This window comes from Watersipora subatra, chromosome 6 (assembly GCF_963576615.1).
Source record: "Watersipora subatra chromosome 6, tzWatSuba1.1, whole genome shotgun sequence".
In the NCBI taxonomy this organism is placed as follows: domain Eukaryota; kingdom Metazoa; phylum Bryozoa; class Gymnolaemata; order Cheilostomatida; family Watersiporidae; genus Watersipora; species Watersipora subatra.
The window spans coordinates 21,385,366-21,408,434 of NC_088713.1; the positions used below are offsets into that span (position 1 = coordinate 21,385,366).

Consider the following 23,069-nt stretch of genomic DNA (forward strand, 5'->3'; position numbering starts at 1 on the left):
CATGAAGTGGTAAGGACCCATAGATCCTTTAATTAGATTAAACTAGAAGACTTGCTAGTTCCATGCACTGTGAGAGATCATCATGAGTAATCAGTATATTGAGAATTATTCCATGAAGTGGTAAAGCACCCATGGATCCTTTAATTAGATTAAACTAGTAGACTCGCTAGTTCCATGCACCGTGAGAGATCATCAAGAGTAATCAGTATATTGAGAATTGTTCCATGAAGTGGTAAAGCACCCATGGATCCTTTAATTAGATTAAACTAGTAGACTTGCTAGTTCCATGCACCGTGAGAGATCATCATGAGTAATCAGTATATTGAGAATTATTCCATGAAGTACTAAAGCACCCATAGATCCTTTAATTAGATTAAACTAGTAGACTTGCTAGTTTCAAGCACTGTGAAAGATCATCATGAGTAATCAGTATATTGAGAATTATTCCATGAAGTGGTAAAACACCATAGATCCTTTAATTGGATTAAACTAATAGACTTGCTAGTTCCATGCCATGTGAGGGATCATCATGAGTAATCATTATATTGAGAATTATTCCATGAAGTGGTAAAACACCATAGATCCTTTAATTGGATTAAACTAGTAGACTTGCTAGTTCCATGCACTGTGAGAGATCATCATGAGTAATCAGTATATTGAGAATTATTCCATGAAGTGGTAAAGCACCCATAGATCCTTTAATTGGATTAAACTAGTAGACTCGCTAGTTCCATGCACCGTGAGAGATCATCAAGAGTAATCAGTATATTGAGAATTATTCCATGAAGTGGTAAAGCACCCATGGATCCTTTAATTAGATTAAACTAGTAGACTTGCTAGTTCCATGCACCGTGAGAGATCATCATGAGTAATCAGTATATTGAGAATTATTCCATGAAGTGGTAAAGCACCCATGGATCCTTTAATTAGATTAAACTAGTAGACTCGCTAGATCCATGCACCGTGAGAGATCATCAAGAGTAATCAGTATATTGAGAATTATTCCATGAAGTGGTAAAGCACCCATGGATCCTTTAATTAGATTAAACTAGTAGACTTGCTAGTTCCATGCACCGTGAGAGATCATCATGAGTAATCAGTATATTGAGAATTATTCCATGAAGTGGTAAAGCACCCATGTATCCTTTAATTAGATTAAACTAGTAGACTTGCTAGTTCCATGCACTGTGAGGGATCATCATGAGTAATCAGTATATTGAGAATTATTCCATGAAGTGGTAAAGCACCCATAGATCCTTTAATTAGATTAAACTAGTACACTTGCTAGTTCCATGCACCGTGAGAGATCATCAAGAGTAATCAGTATATTGAGAATTATTCCATGAAGTGGTAAAGCACCCATGGATCCTTTAATTAGATTAAACTAGTAGACTTGCTAGTTCCATGCACCGTGAGAGATCATCATGAGTAATCAGTATATTGAGAATTATTCCATGAAGTGGTAAAGCACCCATGGATCCTTTAATTAGATTAAACTAGTAGACTTGCTAGTTCCATGCACTGTGAGAGATCATCATGAGTAATCAGTATATTGAGAATTATTCCATGAAGCGGTAAAGCACCCATGGATCCTTTAATTAAATTAAACTAGTAGACTTGCTAGTACCATGCAGTGTGAGAGATCATCATGAGTAATCAGTATATTGAGAATTATTCCATGAAGTGGTAAGGACCCATAGATCCTTTAATTAGATTAAACTAGAAGACTTGCTAGTTCCATGCACTGTGAGAGATCATCATGAGTAATCAGTATATTGAGAATTATTCCATGAAGTGGTAAAGCACCCATGGATCCTTTAATTAGATTAAACTAGTAGACTCGCTAGTTCCATGCACCGTGAGAGATCATCAAGAGTAATCAGTATATTGAGAATTGTTCCATGAAGTGGTAAAGCACCCATGGATCCTTTAATTAGATTAAACTAGTAGACTTGCTAGTTCCATGCACCGTGAGAGATCATCATGAGTAATCAGTATATTGAGAATTATTCCATGAAGGTGTAAAGCACCCATGTATCCTTTAATTAGATTAAACTAGTAGATTTGCTAGTTCCATGCACTGTGAGGGATCATCATGAGTAATCAGTATATTGAGAATTATTCCATGAAGTGGTAAAGCACCCATAGATCCTTTAATTAGATTAAACTAGTACACTTGCTAGTTCCATGCACTGTGAGAGATCATCATGAGTAATCAGTATATTGAGAATTATTCCATGAAGTGGTAAAGCACCCATGGATCCTTTAAATAGATTAAACTAGTAGACTTGCTAGTTCCATGTAGTGTGAGGGATCATCATGAGTAATCAGTATATTGAGAATTATTCCATGAAGTGGTGTTAAATGAAGTCGAACATTCTAAGCAGATATATTTATTAGCTGAAACGGATGATGCACTTCTTTCCCTACTTCTGCTTCTTTCTCTATTATCAATTGAAGTGGAAGGAGTAGAATTTTCCGATGAAATTAAATTATGCTCTCGTGAAAGCTTGAACATCTTTGAGGAAGATTTCCAGCTGCCAAGAATTAAAAATCTCATTTTACTATTCTCTCTACATTTATTCATTCATTAAAAAATTTTTTCCACCAATTATTGTAAATCAACTTACCTCATCAGATTTGCTCCAGTCTCCTTCTGAATGGGAAGATGCCGGATACATTTCCTTGTTGTATTCAAATTTCGGAGATATATAATCCGGTGAAACAGAGATAATCCAAAGTTCTGAGAGAAGATTATACGTAGATATCCAAATTGTAGAATTAATCCAAACTTTTGTGAGATATATAATCCAGTTAGGTATAGAAATAGTTCGAAGTTCTGAGAATTTCATGTATAATAACTCCAGGAAAAAAAAGTCTCGATAATGGTGAGCCCATCAAACTTGGCTGTATTTATACTAGTCAAGTTCAAGGAGGTGGAACCCGGACAAAAGCTATAAATCACTTCTAATCCATCTTGTCTCACTCAACTTTCGCGAAAATTGAATTTCGCGAAAGTGAATTTCGCGAAATTGGATTTCGCGAAATTACACAATATATATATATTATATAGTCAACTTTCGCGAAATTGAATTTCGCGAAAAGTGAATTTCGCAAAATTGGATTTCACGAAATTATATATTATATAGTCTACTTTCGCGAAATTGAGTTTCGCGAAAGTGAATTTCGCGAAATTGGATTTCGCGAAATTACACATTATATATATTATATAGTCAACTTTCGCGAAATTGAATTTCGCGAAATTGGATTTCGCGAAATTATACATTATATATATTATATAGTCAACTTTCGCGAAATTGAGTTTCGCGAAAGTGAATTTCGCGAAATTGGATTTCGCGAAATTACACATTATATATATTATATAGTCAACTTTCGCGAAATTGAATTTCGCGAAAGTGAATTTCGCGAAATTGGATTTCGCGAAATTACACATTATATATTATATAGTCAACTTTCGCGAAATTGAATTTCGCGAAATTGAATTTCGCGAAAGTGAATTTCGCGAAATTGGATTTCGCGAAATTACACATTATATATATTATATAGTCAACTTTCGCGAAATTGAGTTTCGCGAAAGTGAATTTCGCGAAATTGGATTTCGCGAAATTACACATTATATATATTATATAGTCAACTTTTGCGAAATTGAGTTTCGCGAAAGTGAATTTCGCGAAATTGGATTTCGCGAAATTACACATTATATATATTATATAGTCAACTTTCGCGAAATTGAATTTCGCGAAAGTGAATTTCGCGAAATTGGATTTCGCGAAATTACACATTATATATTATATAGTCAACTTTCGCGAAATTGAATTTCGCGAAATTGAATTTCGCGAAAGTGAATTTCGCGAAATTGGATTTCGCGAAATTACACATTATATATATTATATAGTCAACTTTCGCGAAATTGAGTTTCGCGAAAGTGAATTTCGCGAAATTGGATTTCGCGAAATTACACATTATATATATTATATAGTCAACTTTTGCGAAATTGAGTTTCGCGAAAGTGAATTTCGCGAAATTGGATTTCGCGAAATTACACATTATATATATTATATAGTCAACTTTTGCGAAATTGAGTTTCGCGAAAGTGAATTTCGCGAAATTACACATTATATATATTATATAGTCAACTTTTGCGAAAGTGAATTTCGCGAAATCCAATTTCGCGAAATTACACATATATATTATATAGTCAACTTTCGCGAAATTGAATTTCGCGAAAGTGAATTTCGCGAAATTGGATTTCGCGAAATTACACATTATATATATTATATAGTCAACTTTCGCGAAATTGAATTTCGCGAAAGTGAATTTCGCGAAATTGGATTTCGCGAAATTACACATTAGATATATTATATAGTCAACTTTCGCGAAATTGAATTTCGCGTTTTTCAATTTCGCGAAAAGTCTTCTGATATTATGGATGATGCAGCTAAATTTATCAAAACTCATTAATCATTTGATGAGGAGAATTGTATATAACCAGCAGAATTTTACTAAAACGATATCAATTCTTCATTCAATCTCAGAGAATTATCACACTACACAACTATGGAGGATAATACTCAATCTGGAGTGATAAAACCTGGATCGAATAGTTCAGTGAAGATGTCGAAAAAGAAAATTTCACCTGTAACTCTTTCTAACAGGACTCCTCCAACGAAGAAGAAGACATCCGACCAAATCGTAACGAATTTGGAGCAAAGGGCAAAAGATATGGCAGACAAGTTAAGAACATTAAGTAAGGATACTTTAATGGAAGCAAAATCACTGCAGAAATTGACAGACCTTTCAGTAGGATTGATTATGGAGGTGACAAAAACGGAAGAAGCTCATTCGATCCATGGAGTGTGCTGTATCATTCACTTCAACTAAGTGGAAAATGGGATTAGTAAATCTACTGCTGTATTTGCTCCAAAACGATTTTTAGATGAATCGCTGTCTTATCCAAGTATTATGGTATATCTTGGATTAAAACCTAAGAGTAATGGACAGGGAATTTACCATGACTTAAGACGAGTAACATAAGGAACCTCAACTCCCTTGGAAATGAAACGCACTCTAGCCAATCTGAGAACGAAGAGACTTGAAAAACTTATACAACTTTTCGAGAGTCGTCATCTCAAGGAGTTCAAAGCACCATCTATTTTCTACTATCACAATGTTGGAACAAGTGAATACAAAGATGCTGAAGGCAAGGTGAATGTGGTACCAACTGTAGCATTTTCAACCAAAGTTGATAGAGAGGAAGTTCAAGGAACTTTAACGATGCCTTCGAGATATGCCCTTTCGTTGAAAGAAAATTATCCGGGTATCATTATATACAAGGGACTAGTAACATCTCACAATACTCGCGAATACTACGATGTAGTAGTCATGGGATATGAAGAAGCAAGCAGTTTTTACAAGAGTTCACAATGCAAAAAGGAATCTGCTATCATAGATATTTCCGATGACGATGAGTGAATGATAAACAACTCGATACAAACTTCGTCATAAAGATTGTACATGAACATTTTCTCATATATATATTCAATGTTTCATTTATACTATATTATCTTTATTGTGTCCTATCTACTTGAACATTTTCATATATTTCAAGTTAAACATAAACTATTTTATTTTTATTGAAACAAAATGATGATGGAAATAATGAATAATACATATAAATATATCTTTTAAAGTGAATAATTTTGTAATAAAACTGATCTTTCATTCAACATATTAATTTCTCCAACAAATTTCAATCTTACATATATACAAAAAAAAACCGAAAATAAATTCCTTAAAATTCTTAACCATTCAAGAGCTTCAACATTACAAAAACATCAAATCTTCAAAAAATAACTTTGTACATAAACACTTTCTCATATATATTCAATGTTTCAAATATATAACAATCTCCGGAAAATCAACCCCTCGGTGTCCCAGATATTAACCCCCTCACTCATCCGGTAATCTCTCGCTCTCCTCGATAATCCGCGAGATCCACTCCGGAAAACCAACCAGCCCTCGATGTCCCAGATATTCACCCCCCACTAATCCACCGATAATCCGCGACGATTCGGCCGACTAATCCGCAACGATTCCCCCGACTAATCCCGCGATAATCCACGTTTAATCGGATGACTCATCCCCCACTAATCGGATGACTCATCCACAGATAATCCGCCGATTACGCCGGGAGCGGATCCATACCCCCTCGAATTCAACCCCCTACTCTACACCACAATTTCCCCCCAAACCCCAACATCTCATTCAACTCCACGCAATTCAATCTACACCCCTAGCCAATTTAATTCGCAACCCCCTTTTTCTATCCCCCCGCTGGATCCGTCACTTTTTTGTGTAGATCTGCTCTCTACATACTACTTAGCAGCAATAGAAGAAAAGCATTATTTGAACTGTGATGCAAAGATATGAAATAAATAATAACAAAATTTTTACATAACAATTGCTTGAATGTTTTTAAAAAAAATACCTTTTATGTTCGATTGTATTTTTATTAGTCAAAAGATTTTCACCTGTTTTTCATGAACAAATCAAAAATTTCAACTTTTTCAGCTAATTCACATAGCAAAAGTTACACTCAGAATTTTTAAGCATTTTTAGACACATTGTCAGGATTTTCTACATGTTTTAATAGCTTTAACGGTTAAGTGCTTTAATGTTGGTGTTCACCAATCATTAGTATTATGGCTCTGAAGATCGATTCTCGCTGTTGGCTGTACATAACTAACTCATCTACTATTCTACTAACTCTGCAGCAGACGGAGTTAATCTGGCTCTACTCCTGCACTTGGAGTAGAGCCAGGCGGTTTGGCGGCTTGGCCACCAAACCTCCTGTACCAACCTATTCGTTGCAGAAAACATGCTTCTCTTTGAGAATAAAATAGTAATTCCAGAGTCGCTAAGGGAAGACACACTTGCCGCAATACATGAAGGTCATTGGGGGTTGGAAAAATGCAAATCTAGGGCAGCACAGGCGGTTTGGTGGCCAAGCATAAACAGTGATATTCAGTCCCACATAGCAGCATGTGAATTCTGTTACAAGCATAAACCCGCCGATCGAAAAGAGCCTATGATTTTACAGAGCATTCCTGAGAGTAAATGGCATACCATTGCGACAGACTTACTTGACTACAAGGGTTCAAAATACTTAGTAGTTGTAGACTTATACAGTCATTACATTGAGATTATCCGCACCCAAAACACCACATCACATATTATAATCCAGAAACTCAAGTCCATCTTTGCTCGCTGGGGAATCCCTATCAAACTAGTTAGTGACAATGGTCCTCCCTATAATAGTTATGGATTTGCCAAGTTCATGACTGACCTTGGTATAGAACATGTGACTAGCAGCCCGTATTACCCCCAGTCTAATGGGGCTGCTGAAAAAGCCGTTTAAACAGCCAAGAAGATCTTGTCACAAGATGACCCAGCAGCTGCCTTAATGATATATAGATGCTCCAAGACCATTACTAGATACAGCCCTAACGAGGTAATGTTAGGTGCCGGTGTTAGAACATCACTGCCTAGGCGTTTGAATAAACATAACGTGGATACTGAAAGAGTCCTGGAAAATAACTTACAGGCCAAGATATCCGCCAAGAGGTATTACGATCAATCAGCTCTCAATCAACCTCTCAATCAGTTGACATCTGGCTCTCCTGTTCGAGTACGAACCAATGAAGAGTGGAGTGACCAGATCTATGATGTAATGGGCACCGCCGGAACACTTAGATCATACATAGTTCAGAATCAATAAACTGGGCGCAGGTTTAGGCGGAACAGGCGCCAACTTTTGCCGTCACAAACAGCTCAATCTAGCGATTCATCACCATCAGACCCCACTGCACAATGTTCTCCGCAACCACCAATGCCTAGTCAGCCAGCCAATCCACCATTACCCATAATTGACAACCCCAGCCTTACTGATACCGGTCACAAACCTCAACCTACCAATTATCAAGTCTTGCTTAGGCATACCACCAGGTCCGGTCGTGCGGTTAATCCTCCTCGTCGGTACTCGCCATAGTCAGTGACCGCCATGTGCTTACTGATGTGTAACATAATTTTTCTAATCTGATTAATACAGTAATACTTCAACTTACGAGTGCTCCAACGTACAAGAAACTTGAGATACGAGTCAGCTTTTACGCAAGTTTTAGCACTAACATACGAGCCATGTTTGAGATACGAGCACGTGAGTCAGTTGCCAAGTATGTCGTAGGTGTTTTATGAGAACAGCATCACTCTGTATTTTTCAACTGCTCAGGTTATACTTTTGTACTTTGTTTTTTTTTGTGTGCGATTTTCAGTGCAGAATTATGTGAATTAAAAGTATTCTGCGTTGACCGAAAGTTTGCCAGTAAAATGAAAGATAATGCAAAGAAAAAGCGAATGATAACAGTTGATATTAAATGGAAAATTATTGAAAAATATGCGCAATGTGTATGCGTGATTGAGCTAGCTCAGCAATATAACAGAAATATGTACATCCACAATTATCAAACCGAAGGATTATATTCAGGGCATTTAGTTCGCAAAAGGACTGGCCATAGTTTCTAAACGGCGCAGCGATCTTCACAACCGCTGATGGAGAGACTGCTCAGGCATTGGATAAACATATGGCCGGTGACAGCGTAGCTAAAATGATGCTATATGAAAAGGCCGGTGCTATCTAGCAAAACAATAAAAATAGACATTCGAACTAGTTGGCTAGTGGTCGTGCATTAACCTTTTGTGACGACACCTGCGTTTGTCCTAATTGCAACATGTTGAAAGGGCGACAAAGGCCAACGTCTTTAGATAGGATTATTTTAAAACAGCCGGCTAGTCGTGAAAGCGAAACAAAGGAAAAATTAGCAAACCAGCGAGAAACTTCAAACCACAAATGCCAAATTTTTTTTAAATACGTTAAGTTAAAGATGAAAGTTTGCTTTTAGGTTTGCTTCTACGCTTGTCTTTTAAGACATTGATGAAATTCAAATTTATGAAAGTCAACTGTTGTAATGAAGGATAACTTATATCTCCCTCTCTGGCAAATGCTAGCGTTAGCTGCTATTGCAAGTATTTAATTTTACATTTTAATTAATCACATTTCCTTGCATTATTTTTTATTTGTTGCTTTTTGAAAGCATGTAGTACGTAAGGACAATAACCAACATGTTCTTTCTGTTACAATATCTTGTTTTGAGTGTTTTATTTGCATTTTTCAGAGTATGGAAACCAATAAATATATATTTAATTGTTCTATAGATAAATAAATTGCACCAACATGTGAGTAAATTAACGAGCTGAGTCTCGGAACGCATTAAGCTCGTAAGTCGAAGTATGACTGTATTGTTATCTGTTGTTTTTGTTGTTGTAAACATGCTCTTTTAACACAGCTTATGGTATTGGGTTGTAAATGCTTTGATGGGGAGGATGCTGGCTGTACATAACTAACTCATCTACTATTCTACTAACTATTATTATACTGAATGTCCTGGACCTTGTTATTACACATTGTTGTAACCTTGACCTGATTAAATAAAAGGAACTTCCTGTCTGAACATCTAACACTTGCTACCAAAAAATGCAGCAATTTTGTTCTATGCATTGCCCCACTTGCATTAGTATTTGACCATGTGATTGCAGATCAACAGACCAGGTGACTTTCTCCCATGGATAGATGGAACAAGAAAGTGTCAGTCTTCAGCTATGTCAGACGTCATCACGCGTTATTTCATCTCTATTCCTCAGTGGTGGCTCAAGGTTACTTGCTATAATAGCTTTACACCAATTGCTCGTGTCATTAGTTACATTGTAACTATTTTATCTTCTTTATAATCTAACAAATTCATAAGTAAAAAGGCAACTTATCGAAATCAAATTGCAATTGCAAGTTTCAGATTAATTGACTGAGCTAACACATTAAAATCAATAAAAAAGTTAACAACAATCAGTTATAGTAAGCTTTTTTATATCTTTAGACTGAGAACATCAGGTACCTGAAGAGTGATAGACTCGCTGGCAGCATTTGCGACACGATTTCAAAGGCTGTTAATTGCAAATGGAGTGTCGAAGGCAACGATGTAATTGCTGTTGTGAGACACTTAATGAAGAACGAGGAAAACTTTCTGGAGATCTGGGCGTTCCAATGTATGTATACAGTATGTGGCCTTAAAACCTTCGAATTATTGCTTATTCCTGACACTTGAAGAACAAGCTTTCTAGCATTTTCTTGGCCATAAAAACCGCAAAATGGGTTGTTCAGCTATAGTTGAAATATATCAAAATAAACCTGGCGTACTTTAATTGCATACTACTAAGATCACAGCTAGTTAACACTGACACAATGATACTGCTTAAACTGTTCATGGTGTCTTCCCAAAATAGTTATTTTGAAAAAACAACCAATTGGGTTTCATTAAATAGAAGTTGAGGAAATAACCAAAAATCTTTGGTTTGCCAGGTTGTGTGTACACTTACAAAAACTTTTAGTTCATAGGGAGCTTTGCTATTTCCAGCAACACTTCTTGCTACGTTTAGTATATTTTTGTAGCTCAATTCCAACAAGGAGGAGCACCACATTTTCAAACTTTTGACGGCTGCAGTCTAACACAAACTCTTAGTGTGTTTGAAGTGGTAATGGAGTCAGTGATGCAAGGGACAATTACTCTAGGCCAATTTCTGCTCCTGCAGAAATATATTCACAGTGCTCTCAAACTAGCAGACGTTTCCAAAGTTCTAGAAGATCGTAAAGATGACTTGAAGCATGCGTTCACCACAAGGACATTCGAGCTTCAAACTTACTCAAATTTTATACAGGATTTCTCCAGTCTCTGGCAGCTTACCAAGCAATGCTTTACAGGTTTCGAAGTTAATTTTTTAAGGTTGACTTGCAACAAAATTCACATTACAGTTATTTGGTATCAAAAGATTCACCATGTCTTACTCTGTTGTGTTGTAGGTGCCAAATATGTGGAAATGTGATTACAAGCTCTTTAAAGCTCAACAACGAAAAGCTGTCGTAGATTGGAATCTCTTTATTTCTCTGACGTAGTCATGACATTTATTTATTGTCTTGTCACGTGATGTTCACACATGAATTGAAAGGCCAATAAAAAGCTCAAAATAAAACTTATCGTAGCACTAGTTTATGACAAACACTTCGGGTTTTACCGAAGACCCCGTATCAAATATAGATGCTCGCTACTTTACAGTTTTGTTTCGGTTTGGTCTAATCGGCAAGTCGTCATCTGATCATGTGACCCAATACTTCGCAAGTAATTTCTGCAGCAATTTTTGATTATCACAAGTGACCAACAGGCTCGTCATGATTATCAGACAGTCATGATATGTACTCCTTCAAGCTAAGGCTAAAAAATTGAACGAATTTTTACGGTAAGTTATAAGATATCACTGCTAAAAATGACATCATTACCATGATGATAAAATAGACGCGTAAGAACAATAGACATGGTTTTATTGAATGCGTGAAGTATATTTGTGAAAATATTTCGACGGAGAAGGTTGCATGAAAGTGTAAACAGAAACCATCTACCACAGCTACGTCACATTTGAGCCGTTTTGGAAAGAGAATCCAAACTATGGCGGTCTCGTGTGGCAGCGATTAACTGTTCGTTTTTGAGCTTTCAAAAGCTTGTAATCACATTTCCACATATTATGCACCTACAACACAACAGAGTAAGACATGGTGAATTTTTTCATATCAAATAACTGTAATGTGAATTTTGTTGCAAGTCAACCTTTAACATTTTTATCACATAAATGGTGTGACTGGGTGTTTACTACAAGGTAGTCAAAAATGTTATACACCCTCTACCTGCAATAATTTGCAGAAACTGTGTTGTCCTAAAGCAAGCATTAATATTTTATTAGAGCTATAAGCTGTATTTACTCATTAGGGTAGCTTTGCTTTGATGTTTTGAGCTTAACAGAGTGAGTCATCAAACATTCTATAGCTGACCAACTTTAATAAATTTTAGATACCAGTTCAATAGATGAATGGTTGGTGAGATCTCTCTCTGATCTAAAATTTGAAGACACGGTTGATAGCCACACAAAGAAAGTGATCTGCGACCTCATCCCTGACAGCGTTAGAAACATTTTAGAAGAGTTCTGTCGTTATAGGCAGCATGAGCTTTTTCTAAAAATGCTTCATGTAAACCTCAACATTGAGCTGGAGTGGAACGGTATTGTCACTACCATTCGGAAAGTTATGCAACATTTTGATGATCTAATTGACTCTATCAAAGCAGGTATTTTGTATAATCGCTTGTTGGTACAATATTGTGATTTGACAAATCTTGAAGGGTTATTTGAATGTTTGTAGCTTTCCTATTTTTTCACAGTTTTTTTTGAAGTTTTAAAAACTTAGGAAAAGTGGTCTCAAATTGAAAATGCTCAAATGAAGGAGTGTAAAGTGAGTTTTCAAACAAAGTACAAACTTAGAATTTTATGAACGGCATCTGGATGCGATAATAATATTATTGTTATTAGTATTATGTGATATTATTATATAACAGTATTTGGATGCTATAGGTAGGTATATATGCTATATAATGCTATATTTGTAGGTACCATCAAAGTATCAAATTTGAAAGAACTTCAAGCAGTGCATTTTGGAGGCAGTAAAGAAGAGCTCTTGAGACAGATTTCTCTAATGCTCGACGATAAGAATCTGTTCGAATTGAGGGAAAGACAGATTGATATCTGTCTAGTATTAGAGCAATACGGCAGTGGTGCAAATATTTTGTTGGAGATGCAAAAGACTTTCGACCTTCAAGGAGATTTCTTTGACTTAGAGAAACTTTCACAAGCGGTGAAGCTTATGTCTAATAAATCTATATATATATATGTATGTACATACGTACGTATGTATGTGTATGTACATACATACGGATGTGTATGTACGTATGTATGTACGTATGTGTATGTACGTACATATGTATGTGTATGTACATACGTATGTGTGTATGTACGTATGTATGTGTTTATGTACGTATGTGTGTATGTACATACGTATGTGTGTATGTATGTATGTATGTATGTATGTATGTGTGTATGTATGTACATACGTATGTGTGTATGTATGTACATATGTATGTGTATGTATGTACATACGTATGTGTGTATGTATGTACATACGTATGTGTATGTATGTACATACGTATGTGTATGTATGTACATACGTATGTGTATGTATGTACATACGTATGTGTATGTATGTACATACGTATGTGTATGTATGTACATACGTATGTGTATGTATGTACATACGTATGTGTATGTATGTATGTTATTGCACATACATATGTATGTATGTGCATCTTCACATTTGTATATTTATTTATATATATATAGATAATATATAAATAAATATATAAATTATGTATGTATATTAAATAATATAGATATATATATATATTTTAATTATCCCACAACCCACGGTTTGTGAGCTTTATGATAATTGCATATGTGCACAACACTGAAAAATTATTCAACAGCCGTACCCAAACCCTTGTACCGAAATCCCATGAAAAAATTTAACCATATTTGTGTGAAGTCATTTAAGTGTAATAATGATACAGAAAACATATTCGCCTATTTAAAAATGTTACGGCTTTGAAAAGAGTAGACAATATTCTCAAACTTACTCATCTGATCGGATTATACATAAATAGAAAGGTTAATTTGGCCTAAAATCGCCATTAAGACCTGACAAGCCTTTTTGTAAACAACATTAAGACTGGCCAACAAAAAGCTCATAAAGACGCGCTACACATAGTAAAACCATAAACCCGTGCGCATTTCATCAGAAAAACGTGCGCATTTCACCAGTCTATGGCATTGTCCATTAGCTGAAGGTTTCTGTAATAAACGTAGAATTAATGAAAAGTGATCGTTTCTTTTTTGCCGATTTTAAAGATAACTCTGACATTTTTCTCCTTCTGCTAGTGTAGATAACTCTAAATCTCACACACCCGATTTAACCATGGTTTCTGTGACATGACCCATTTCTTTATTTTGCTCCAGTTTGCAAAAAACTTTCAGACATACGTGAATGCTAATGCTTGCTTTCTGGTACAGATATTGTCAAAACCATTCTACATTCAGCGCAATCAACTTTCAAACTGTATATTACCCAGCAGCTTGCCATTTTACTTCTAATATTGCATTTCTCCTATTGCAGGGAAAGATATAAACATATCATATTTTCCTTTCATCATTGCTGTTTGTTGTACATAATAACACCCAGTACATTACAGCTACCATTGCAGTTCTCCTATTGCACTGCAGTGCCATTTGACTGCTAATATTGCATTTCTCAACAAGCAGTACCCTTTCTTTTTTCCATTATCACTTTGGTTGTGGGCTGTATGACAGGAGAATGTCTGCTAAATTATAATATAGTTGTGTGGTTAAAGCTCAGTATGTTAGGATTACTGTTACTCACAAATACAACTTACTAATAAGAAACATGCCTTTTATGAATTTTATTTAGTTTCTTACCACATATCAAAAGATTAAGTCTTTTGAATAAAACATTAAAACTATGCCTAAACATTTTCAAAAAGTTTTTTTAGTTGCTTCAAGTCTATTTACTGAGAAAAAAAAAACTACTTTTCGATTTGCTTTTTCAATGTTCCACAAATTTTCAGTGTGCAATGTCTTTTACACGATACGTTTAAGCTATGATTAATGTGGAGGCTTGTACAACTGATGTACAAGCCCAGCTCTTCATGTTTTAAACACATACTGTAAGAGGCTTTAACATGTAAGTCTCAAAATTGATCTAAAGGTGAACTTATGGAATTTATGGCTATAGAAACAAGCTTCGAGACTTTGTATTGCTACGTAGTCTTTCGTGATTTTGTGTAAGAGATCGATTTTTAACCAATGAAAAAAATTGAGCCTCTTTTAGCCTCACCTATTTTTATCTGAAAGAAAACTTCCGAAAGATTTCAATTTCATGTATTTTTACTTTACATAACTCGAGTCATTTAAAATTAGATTAAAAACATGTTTTGTAATGGCTTGGTTTTAGCGAGAACAAGTTTTGGAGCTGCGTAGTGTTTCTGAAGATTTTATGAATGGAGCGGAAATGATTCGCCAAATCTCCGAAAAGCAGCTGGACTGTCTCAGAGCGTTTGCTGAGTGTGCAGACTTTGTCAACTGGGTTCATGAAGAAGTGCAAAGTAAGCTGCCACCAACATTTCTTCTGATGTCCTTAGCAATTGATTTTGAAAATTTTGAAGGATGAGTGAAATGACATTGTTGTCGCTAGTTGTTTTATTTTCTTAAAAGCCTGTTTCAAATCTTTAAACCTCAATCCCATGCCAGTGACTCGGATTTTTATATGCAACATCTTGTCTTTGTCTACATTCTTTAGGAAATGCCTGCCTTGCTTTATGAATGATACAACAACCACTTTACTGTTACTTATGGCTGTTTGTTTATCACTCAAGATGTATATTATTATATAAAGATTGCATCACATACTGATCTCTCAGATCTTTTCGTAAATACTCAGCAAGAAATATTTTAATTTTTCAATTTTCAAAGATTTCAGTGATCAGTAGAAACGTGTCCACTTAATCGTGTTAATAATGAATCGTTTACATTAGTAGCAAATAATTCTCTCGTTGTCCAACTCCAAAGCTTTTTGTTTTTTTCTGTCAAAAATTTGAAAGTAACCCCATAGAAATAATCAATAACGGTCTCAGGCCAATCGTAGTTCCTTGTTTAACGTGGTCTTTCTACTTCGAAGTAGCTACATACATGTATATAAAAATTGGTTTAAATTTCCGATGGTAGATGAACTTTAAAAGCAATGCTATAGAAGTAATTTCTAACTGTCTCAGGCTAATAGTAGTTCCTCGTTTAATGCGGTCTTAATACTTTGGAGAACATGTATATAAAAACGGTTTGCAAGTTTTGGGCAAAGGGACAGTTTAGTGAGCAAACTTTTAAGCGTTGCACTTGTGCTAAATGCAACACGTAAAGGTTTTGCTCTGACAGAAAACTGTTTGGACGCTAATATCGACTAGTTCAGCACTGCAGAAGAAGACTTGAGGCCAGAAGATATGGCGGAAAGTATTGGACAACTAGGAGATGTTCGTTCTATCGAAAGCAACAATCAAGACGCATCTATCCGAGCAAATGATGGAAATTTTTTTGTTTTAAAACTGCCAACTTTATTTGATTCGTGTTTGTCACTTTTTATGAATATTTAAATGTATCATTTGATAGATTTTCATTATATAACCTACATGTATAAATGTGCAGATTTATGGAATGTTATTTAATAGCATCCTTGCAGCTATTTTAACACGGCTTACAATAGATCGATGCTTATAACCCCACTTCCATTGCGCATGAAAAGCTAGTTTTGGCTGCTCACTGTAGCAAACATATCAATTAGTGCAATGAGCTTTTATGCAAGATTGTTAAGTGTAGATATAAAATAAAAATATGTCCCCATATTTAGAAGGAAAAAAATTGACAATGCCAACAAATGGCAAAGAAGGACACAGGCTATATCGTCGCAGGTCAATTGCAAGCAATAGTTATCGACTGATAGAGATATTTCTTGGTGTAGCAAGTATATTTATTAAGAGTTTTATGGCAAGTTGAAATAAGTTAGCAGATTTATTGCATCCAAAAGGTTTAATATCGCTCAATCAGAAAAAGATAGCAAAATATAGGCAACATACACTTCGCCCATAGTAGAGCTAAATTTATCCTCCCAAATTTCTGACGAGCCATTTGAAAAATACACCGCCAGCCTCTATTTGAATTTCGCCTCTAATTGACTGCCACTACAGAAAAAAGGGGTGAAAAATAGAGTGCCATGGCATTCAATTAGAGGTTTCACAGTATATATTCAAAAAAAAGAGACACAAACAAACCAAAATTATAATATATGCAGAACCAAAAATTAAAATTTAAAAACATCAACTTTTTTAAAACAAAAGTATTAGTGTCATTTGCTTGGCCACTTTCATCTGATTGTTACTTTTGTTTGTAACCATTTCATATTCTTCTAAATATTAAACACCTTCCACAGTGTCTTCTGACCTCAACCCTTTTTCTGCCCAGCTCTTAGCTAGTCGAGATTAGTGTCAAAACAATCTTTTAGCAGAGCGAAACCTTTTACGCGCTGACTTTTGAATAGACACTTCTAGCTCAAATGAAGAGTAACCACAAGTAATAAAAATAGCCTCAAAATGTTTTAGTCTCGCAATGAATCTATTGTAAATGCGAAAACCTTTTTTACATGCATCGAAGCATCAGGATCGCATAAAAAAATAAGCTACTATTAGTTTGAGTTACTAATGATTTATGTGGTTTTTTCAATCAAAGTTCTTAACAAAACAACTTAACTACTGAGTGCTGGAAAAAATTTTTTGATACAAACAGAAACAATGAACAAGTTAATTGTTATTAATGTAGCGGAATGATTATTAGTGCGGTTATGTGGATGCTTCTCTACTGATGACTTCCTATGATGGGCTTGAGGATGCCAAATAGTGGCGGTATTAAAGAAGTGGCGTTCAAATAAAAGCGGCGTTCAATTGAAGGGTAGCGCTCTATTTTTCAACCCTTCTTCCATAGTGGTGCTTAAATAAAGTTTTTGAGCGCTACTATAGGAGAACTTATGGTAGTTTGAGTTTTTCCTGTAACATTAACTTATGATACTCTTTGAATAAGTAATGTATAAAAAGCAGTGTAACTACATATGAGATTTGGGTAATGCCATACTTGTACTACAGTAACTAAAAATAAACACCGAAGGTTTTTTGAAACTTCACCATGGAAATGTCTAAAAAACCTCACACAAAATGGTACCGTCTTACAAAATTCTTTAACTTCTTATTTTCATGAAAATTCTTAGCGTTTTAACAGAATTTTAGACAAACTGGTTAAAGGGATAACTAACTGCTAAATCCGTTAGTTACCCTGTATGAAGTATTTTGTATGAAAATGCCTAAAATCGACCTTTATCTAACATTAACAAAGTTAGGGTTATGCAAGAAATTTGTTCGTGCGGTTCAATTTTGTTTGTGCTGCTAGCAGCTTTTACGAACGCTTTATATGATAAAAGGAATGGCAGCTAATCTTATAAAGCGTGTAAGATCTGCCATTACAAAACTAGCAATTATATTCATATTTATTTGTTGTATTCCTATGAATTTGTATACCGTAAAACCTGCAATTGAACTACATGACGCTTTATTTTTCAACCTCCTCTCTATAGTGGTGGTCAATTGGAGGCAACGTTTCAATAGAGGCTGACAGTCTATTTTTCAACTGGCTCTTCAGGATTTCTGGAAGATAAATTTAGCCCTCCTATGGGTGAAGCGAATGTCGCCTATATTTTGCCCTCTTTTTCCAATGATCCGACATTAAAAATTTTGATTGCAATAAATCTGCTAACTTACCTCTAACTTGTCAAACATCTTTAAATGAATTTGCATTGAATACCAAAAAATAATTGTACCAGTTGATATATATTGCTTGCAATTGACCTGCCATGATATTATTGCCTTTGACCTTCTTTGCAATTTGTTGGAATTTTCAATATTAATTACATTCTAAATATGAAGACATATTTTTATTTTATATCTATAATTAACATTGTTGAATGAAAGCTCATTACACTCGCTAATATTTTTGCTACAGTTTGCAGCAAAAACTAGCTTTTCATGTGCAGTACTAGTGGGATTATGAACATCGATCCTTTGTTAGCGGTGTTAAAATAGCTGCAAGATGCTATTAAATGACATGCTATAAATTTGCATATTTATAAGGTATTCAACAATAATCTATCAAATGATACAAATATATATTCATGACCAAGGGAAATAAACGAACCATACTTATATTACATGCAGAAACAAAAATTCACGTTTTCAAAACAAAAAGTATTTCCATCATTTGCTCAGATTGCTGCGTTCTGATTGTTGCTTTTGATGGAACAAACATCATCTAGTTGTGCAATACCTTCCACAATATGTTCTGGCCTCGACTCTTTTTCTGCACTGTTGAACTAATCCGTATTAGCGGCCAAACAATTTTTGCTAAACTTGTCAATATCAGCGTCCAAAGAATTTTTTGGCAAAGCAAAACTTTCATGCGCTGAATTATCAAAAATTCCTTATAGGACCGCAGTTTGTGGACAGATATTTCTCAAACTTGACTATCACTGTTTAAAGCATTCGACAGACCAAATAGCCAGCAATATGAAACAAATACTAAGCATAAATGACGAAACTGTTGAGAGTTTTGAATAAAAAAGTTTCTTGTACACTTTTTTGTACTTTCTATTTTTGGACTCTCAACATCAAACTATTGGTGTTGAGAGTCTAAAAAAGTCTTCTTGTACTAACTCTACTCTAGTAAAAGAACTTAGAACAATGTGAATGTATGTTTTACTCATATAGAACTAATCTATATCAATCAATCGCACTGTATGTGTGTGCTCAGACACATTGTCGATTATTTTTAAATGACTTTGAACATGTTCGAGTAGGACGATTTATAAATATTATTGCAGCTTATAACATTATTATTACTGCTAAAAATAAAACAGTTATTATCAGTAGTACTAGTAAGTCAATAAAATTAATTACTAGGCTAATTATTACTAGGCTTATTAATTAGCTACTCACTAAAGCAACGCAAAATTCTTTGCTCGCAATAAACGTAACCTTCGGTCAAAAACTTGAAAACGGTGTTTATATGCATGTCCCTCGAGGTATTAGGACCGCCTCAAACAAAAAAACTACTATTAGCCTGAGACGGTTGGTAGTTATTTTTATCGCGTTGTTTTCAAAGTTCCATCGACCATCGTAAATTTAAACCGTTTTTATACTTTTTATACCGTTACTTCGAAGTATCATGACCGCATTAAACAAGGAGCCACTATTAACCTGAGACAGTAATTATTTCTTTGGCATTGCTTTCAAAGTTTACCTACTATCGTAAATTAAAACCCTTTTTTATACATTGGGGCTACTTTGAAGTAGAAAGACCCCTTTAGACAGGCTACCACTAGCCTGAGACCATTATGATCATTTCTATGGTTTTGCGTTCAAAGTTTTGACGAAAAAAAGAAAAGCTTGGGAGTTGGACAACGAGAGAAATAATTGTTATCAATACGATTCATGGTTATTAACACCATTTCGTGGACACTTTTCTACTGATCAGTTGATATTATGAGCTTGTAAAGATCAAATAATGTCCAAGTGGTGGTCAAATGGAAGTGGGGTTCAATTGGAGAATTGCGGGCTATTTTTTCAACTCTTCTTTCAGGGTGGCGGTCAATTGGAGGTGGCGTTCAAATAGAGTTGGCATTCAAATAGAGGTGGCGTTCAATTAGAGGTTTTATGGTGTTTTCCATAGATATAGTAAACCCTAGATATGCGAATAATCAAAACAAGTGAGGCCTATAATTAGCACGACGCAACGTCATGGTGATGTGCAAAGCGAATCAGCTGATCTATTAATTCCTATTGACTTAGCACTAAAAACTGCTCAATTTTTCCATAGTTTGTGCATCTGAGACTGCATATTTTATTGAAAATATGTAAAACTTATATGCAGTAATACTTCGACTTACGAGTGCCCTAACGTACGAGAAACTTGAGGTACGAGCCAGCTTTTAAACAAGTTTTAGCACTAAAATACGAGCCATGTTTGAGATACGAGCACATGAGACAGTTGCCAAGTATGTCGGAGGTGTTTTATGAGAAATGCATCACTCTGTATTTTTCAACTGCTCAGATTATACTTTTGTACCATGTTTTTTGTGCGCGATTTTCAGTGCAGAATTATGTGAATTAAAAGTACCGTGCGTAGACCGAAAGTTTGCCAGTAAAAGGATAGATAGTGCAATGAAAAAGCGAATGATAACAATTGATATTAAATGGAAAATTATTGAAAAATATGCAAAAGATGTATGCATGATTGAGCTTGCTCAACAATGTGACAGAAATACATCCACAATTATCAAACACAAGGATTATATTCAAGGCATTGAGTCTGCAAAAGGACTAACCATAGTTTCTAAACGATGCAGCGATCTTCACGACCACTGATGGAGAGACTGCTCAGGTTTTGGATAAAAGACAAACAATTGGCCGGTGACTGCGTAACTGAAACGATGCTGCGTAAAATGGCCGGTGCTATCTATCGAGACTATAAAAAATGGACATTCGGACAAGTTGGCTAGCGGTCATGCATTAACCCTTGGTGACAACACCTGTGTTCGTCCTGATCGCAACACGTTGAAAGGGCGACGAAGGCAAACGTCCTTAGATAGGTTTCTCTTAAAACGGCCGGCTTGTTGTGAGAGCGAAACAAAAGAAAAATTAGCTAACCAGCGAGAAACTTAAAACTATGAACGCCGAAGAAACTTTAATTGCGTTAAGTTAAAGATTAAAGTTTGCTTATAGGTTTGCTTTTAAGTTTATCTTTTAAGACTTGGATAAAATTTAAATTTATCAAATTCAACTGTTGTAATGAAGGATAACTTATCTCTCCCTCTCTGGCAAATGCTAGCGTTAGCCGCTATTGTATGTATTTAATTTTACATTTTAATTAATCACATTTCCTTGCATTATTCTTATTTGTTGCTTTTTGAAAGCATGTGGTAAGTTAGGACAATAACCAACATGTTCTTTCTGTTACAATATATTGTTTTGAGTGTTTTATTTGCATTTTCAAAGTATGAAAACCTATCAATATATTTAATTGTTCTATATATAAATAAATTGCACCAACATGCGAGTAAATCGACATACGAGCTCAATCTCTGAACGCATTAAGCTCATAAGTCGAAGTATGACTGTAATGACTTTGTATGAGAAAGGCAAGCATCTTACACACATGGTAATGAATAATACCAATGATTTAGAAGCTTCTATATCATTGATAATACAAGGAGTGACCAAATAGAAATTAAACTAATAACAAACTGATGAATCAAATGAGATTTAGAAGCAGTTACGCTGGACCCTTGTATTAAACACTCATTAGACATGACTTAAAATAACTAGGCGAGATAGTTTTTGTCTAAGGTTGGTTGAGCTAGATTCCTGCTTTGAAGCGCCATAATGTATTCTGATTTTAGTATAGCGATTTACTATAGTTTTGAGTAGACTGTTGGCATGCACTGTACATGTAAAACTTTGATGGAGGTTATGTAGTAAAACATATATGTTACTGTCTGTGATGTTACTTGTTTAAAAGCTCTCTGTGTGATACCACAGCTCTCCATGTGTGAACGTAGGCACTTTTCTGCAGCAATTCATATTCGGCCTATCAATCTGGTCGCCAATCCTCCTCTGTTTTTAACTGAGATTAGGGTTATGTCATCACTATTTCTACTTCCCATTACTTCGACATCGGTCAAGAACTTGATACGCTCATCACATTTGAGTTAGAAAAAATCCTCATCACCGAACTCCTCATCTTCACCTTCCTCAGCTTTTGTCTCTTCTTTCTTTTTCTTTCTAGCCAGAGAATGTAGCAGGAGTTGGCCAGTTTTTTCAGCCCTGCTCACATCCAGATCAATACAGTTAACATTGGGATTTGGTGTGATATCTGCTTTTATGAACAGTTCTCGAAGTGCAGATCTAAAGCACTGCACATCCGGGTTATTGTTATAGCCACCCTTAGATCGTATTGTGGAAAACAGAATCTCAATGTGATCCTGGTTAATCTTAAAGGTTAGGAAGTAGTTGATGTAAGGGTAGTTGCTGAAAAGATATTGAGCAATGTCATGTACAGATTTGGCTGCTGACTCAAAACCAATGACGAAATGATGATGATTTTCCTATTATTTTTCACTAGCAGCTTTCAGCTTGGTGTCTTTAATCGGCATAGATAGCTTATGATATTGTTGAGAACTTCTCGTTTTGAGTTGAATTTCTGTTTTGTTATGGGCAATTCAGGATATACCTGGGGTGTTGTGGTCTCTTTTGATGACATTTCACTAAGAATTAGATCTTATTGTTATGTTT

At 35.2% G+C, this 23,069-nt stretch overlaps 1 protein-coding gene across 1 annotated transcript in view; it reads left to right on the top strand.

The window, feature by feature from the left end:
- The first annotated feature begins 7,534 nt into the window (after positions 1–7,534).
- LOC137398114 (E3 ubiquitin-protein ligase rnf213-alpha-like) overlaps positions 7,535–23,069 on the top strand; it is a 60,054-nt gene continuing 44,519 nt past the window's right edge. The window contains exons 1-6 of the mRNA XM_068084223.1: positions 7,535–7,747; positions 9,673–9,789; positions 10,008–10,176; positions 12,027–12,299; positions 12,618–12,862; positions 15,089–15,239. Coding sequence (XP_067940324.1) covers positions 7,535–7,747; positions 9,673–9,789; positions 10,008–10,176; positions 12,027–12,299; positions 12,618–12,862; positions 15,089–15,239 — 1,168 coding nt within the window. The remainder of the gene's footprint in view (positions 7,748–9,672; positions 9,790–10,007; positions 10,177–12,026; positions 12,300–12,617; positions 12,863–15,088; positions 15,240–23,069) is intronic.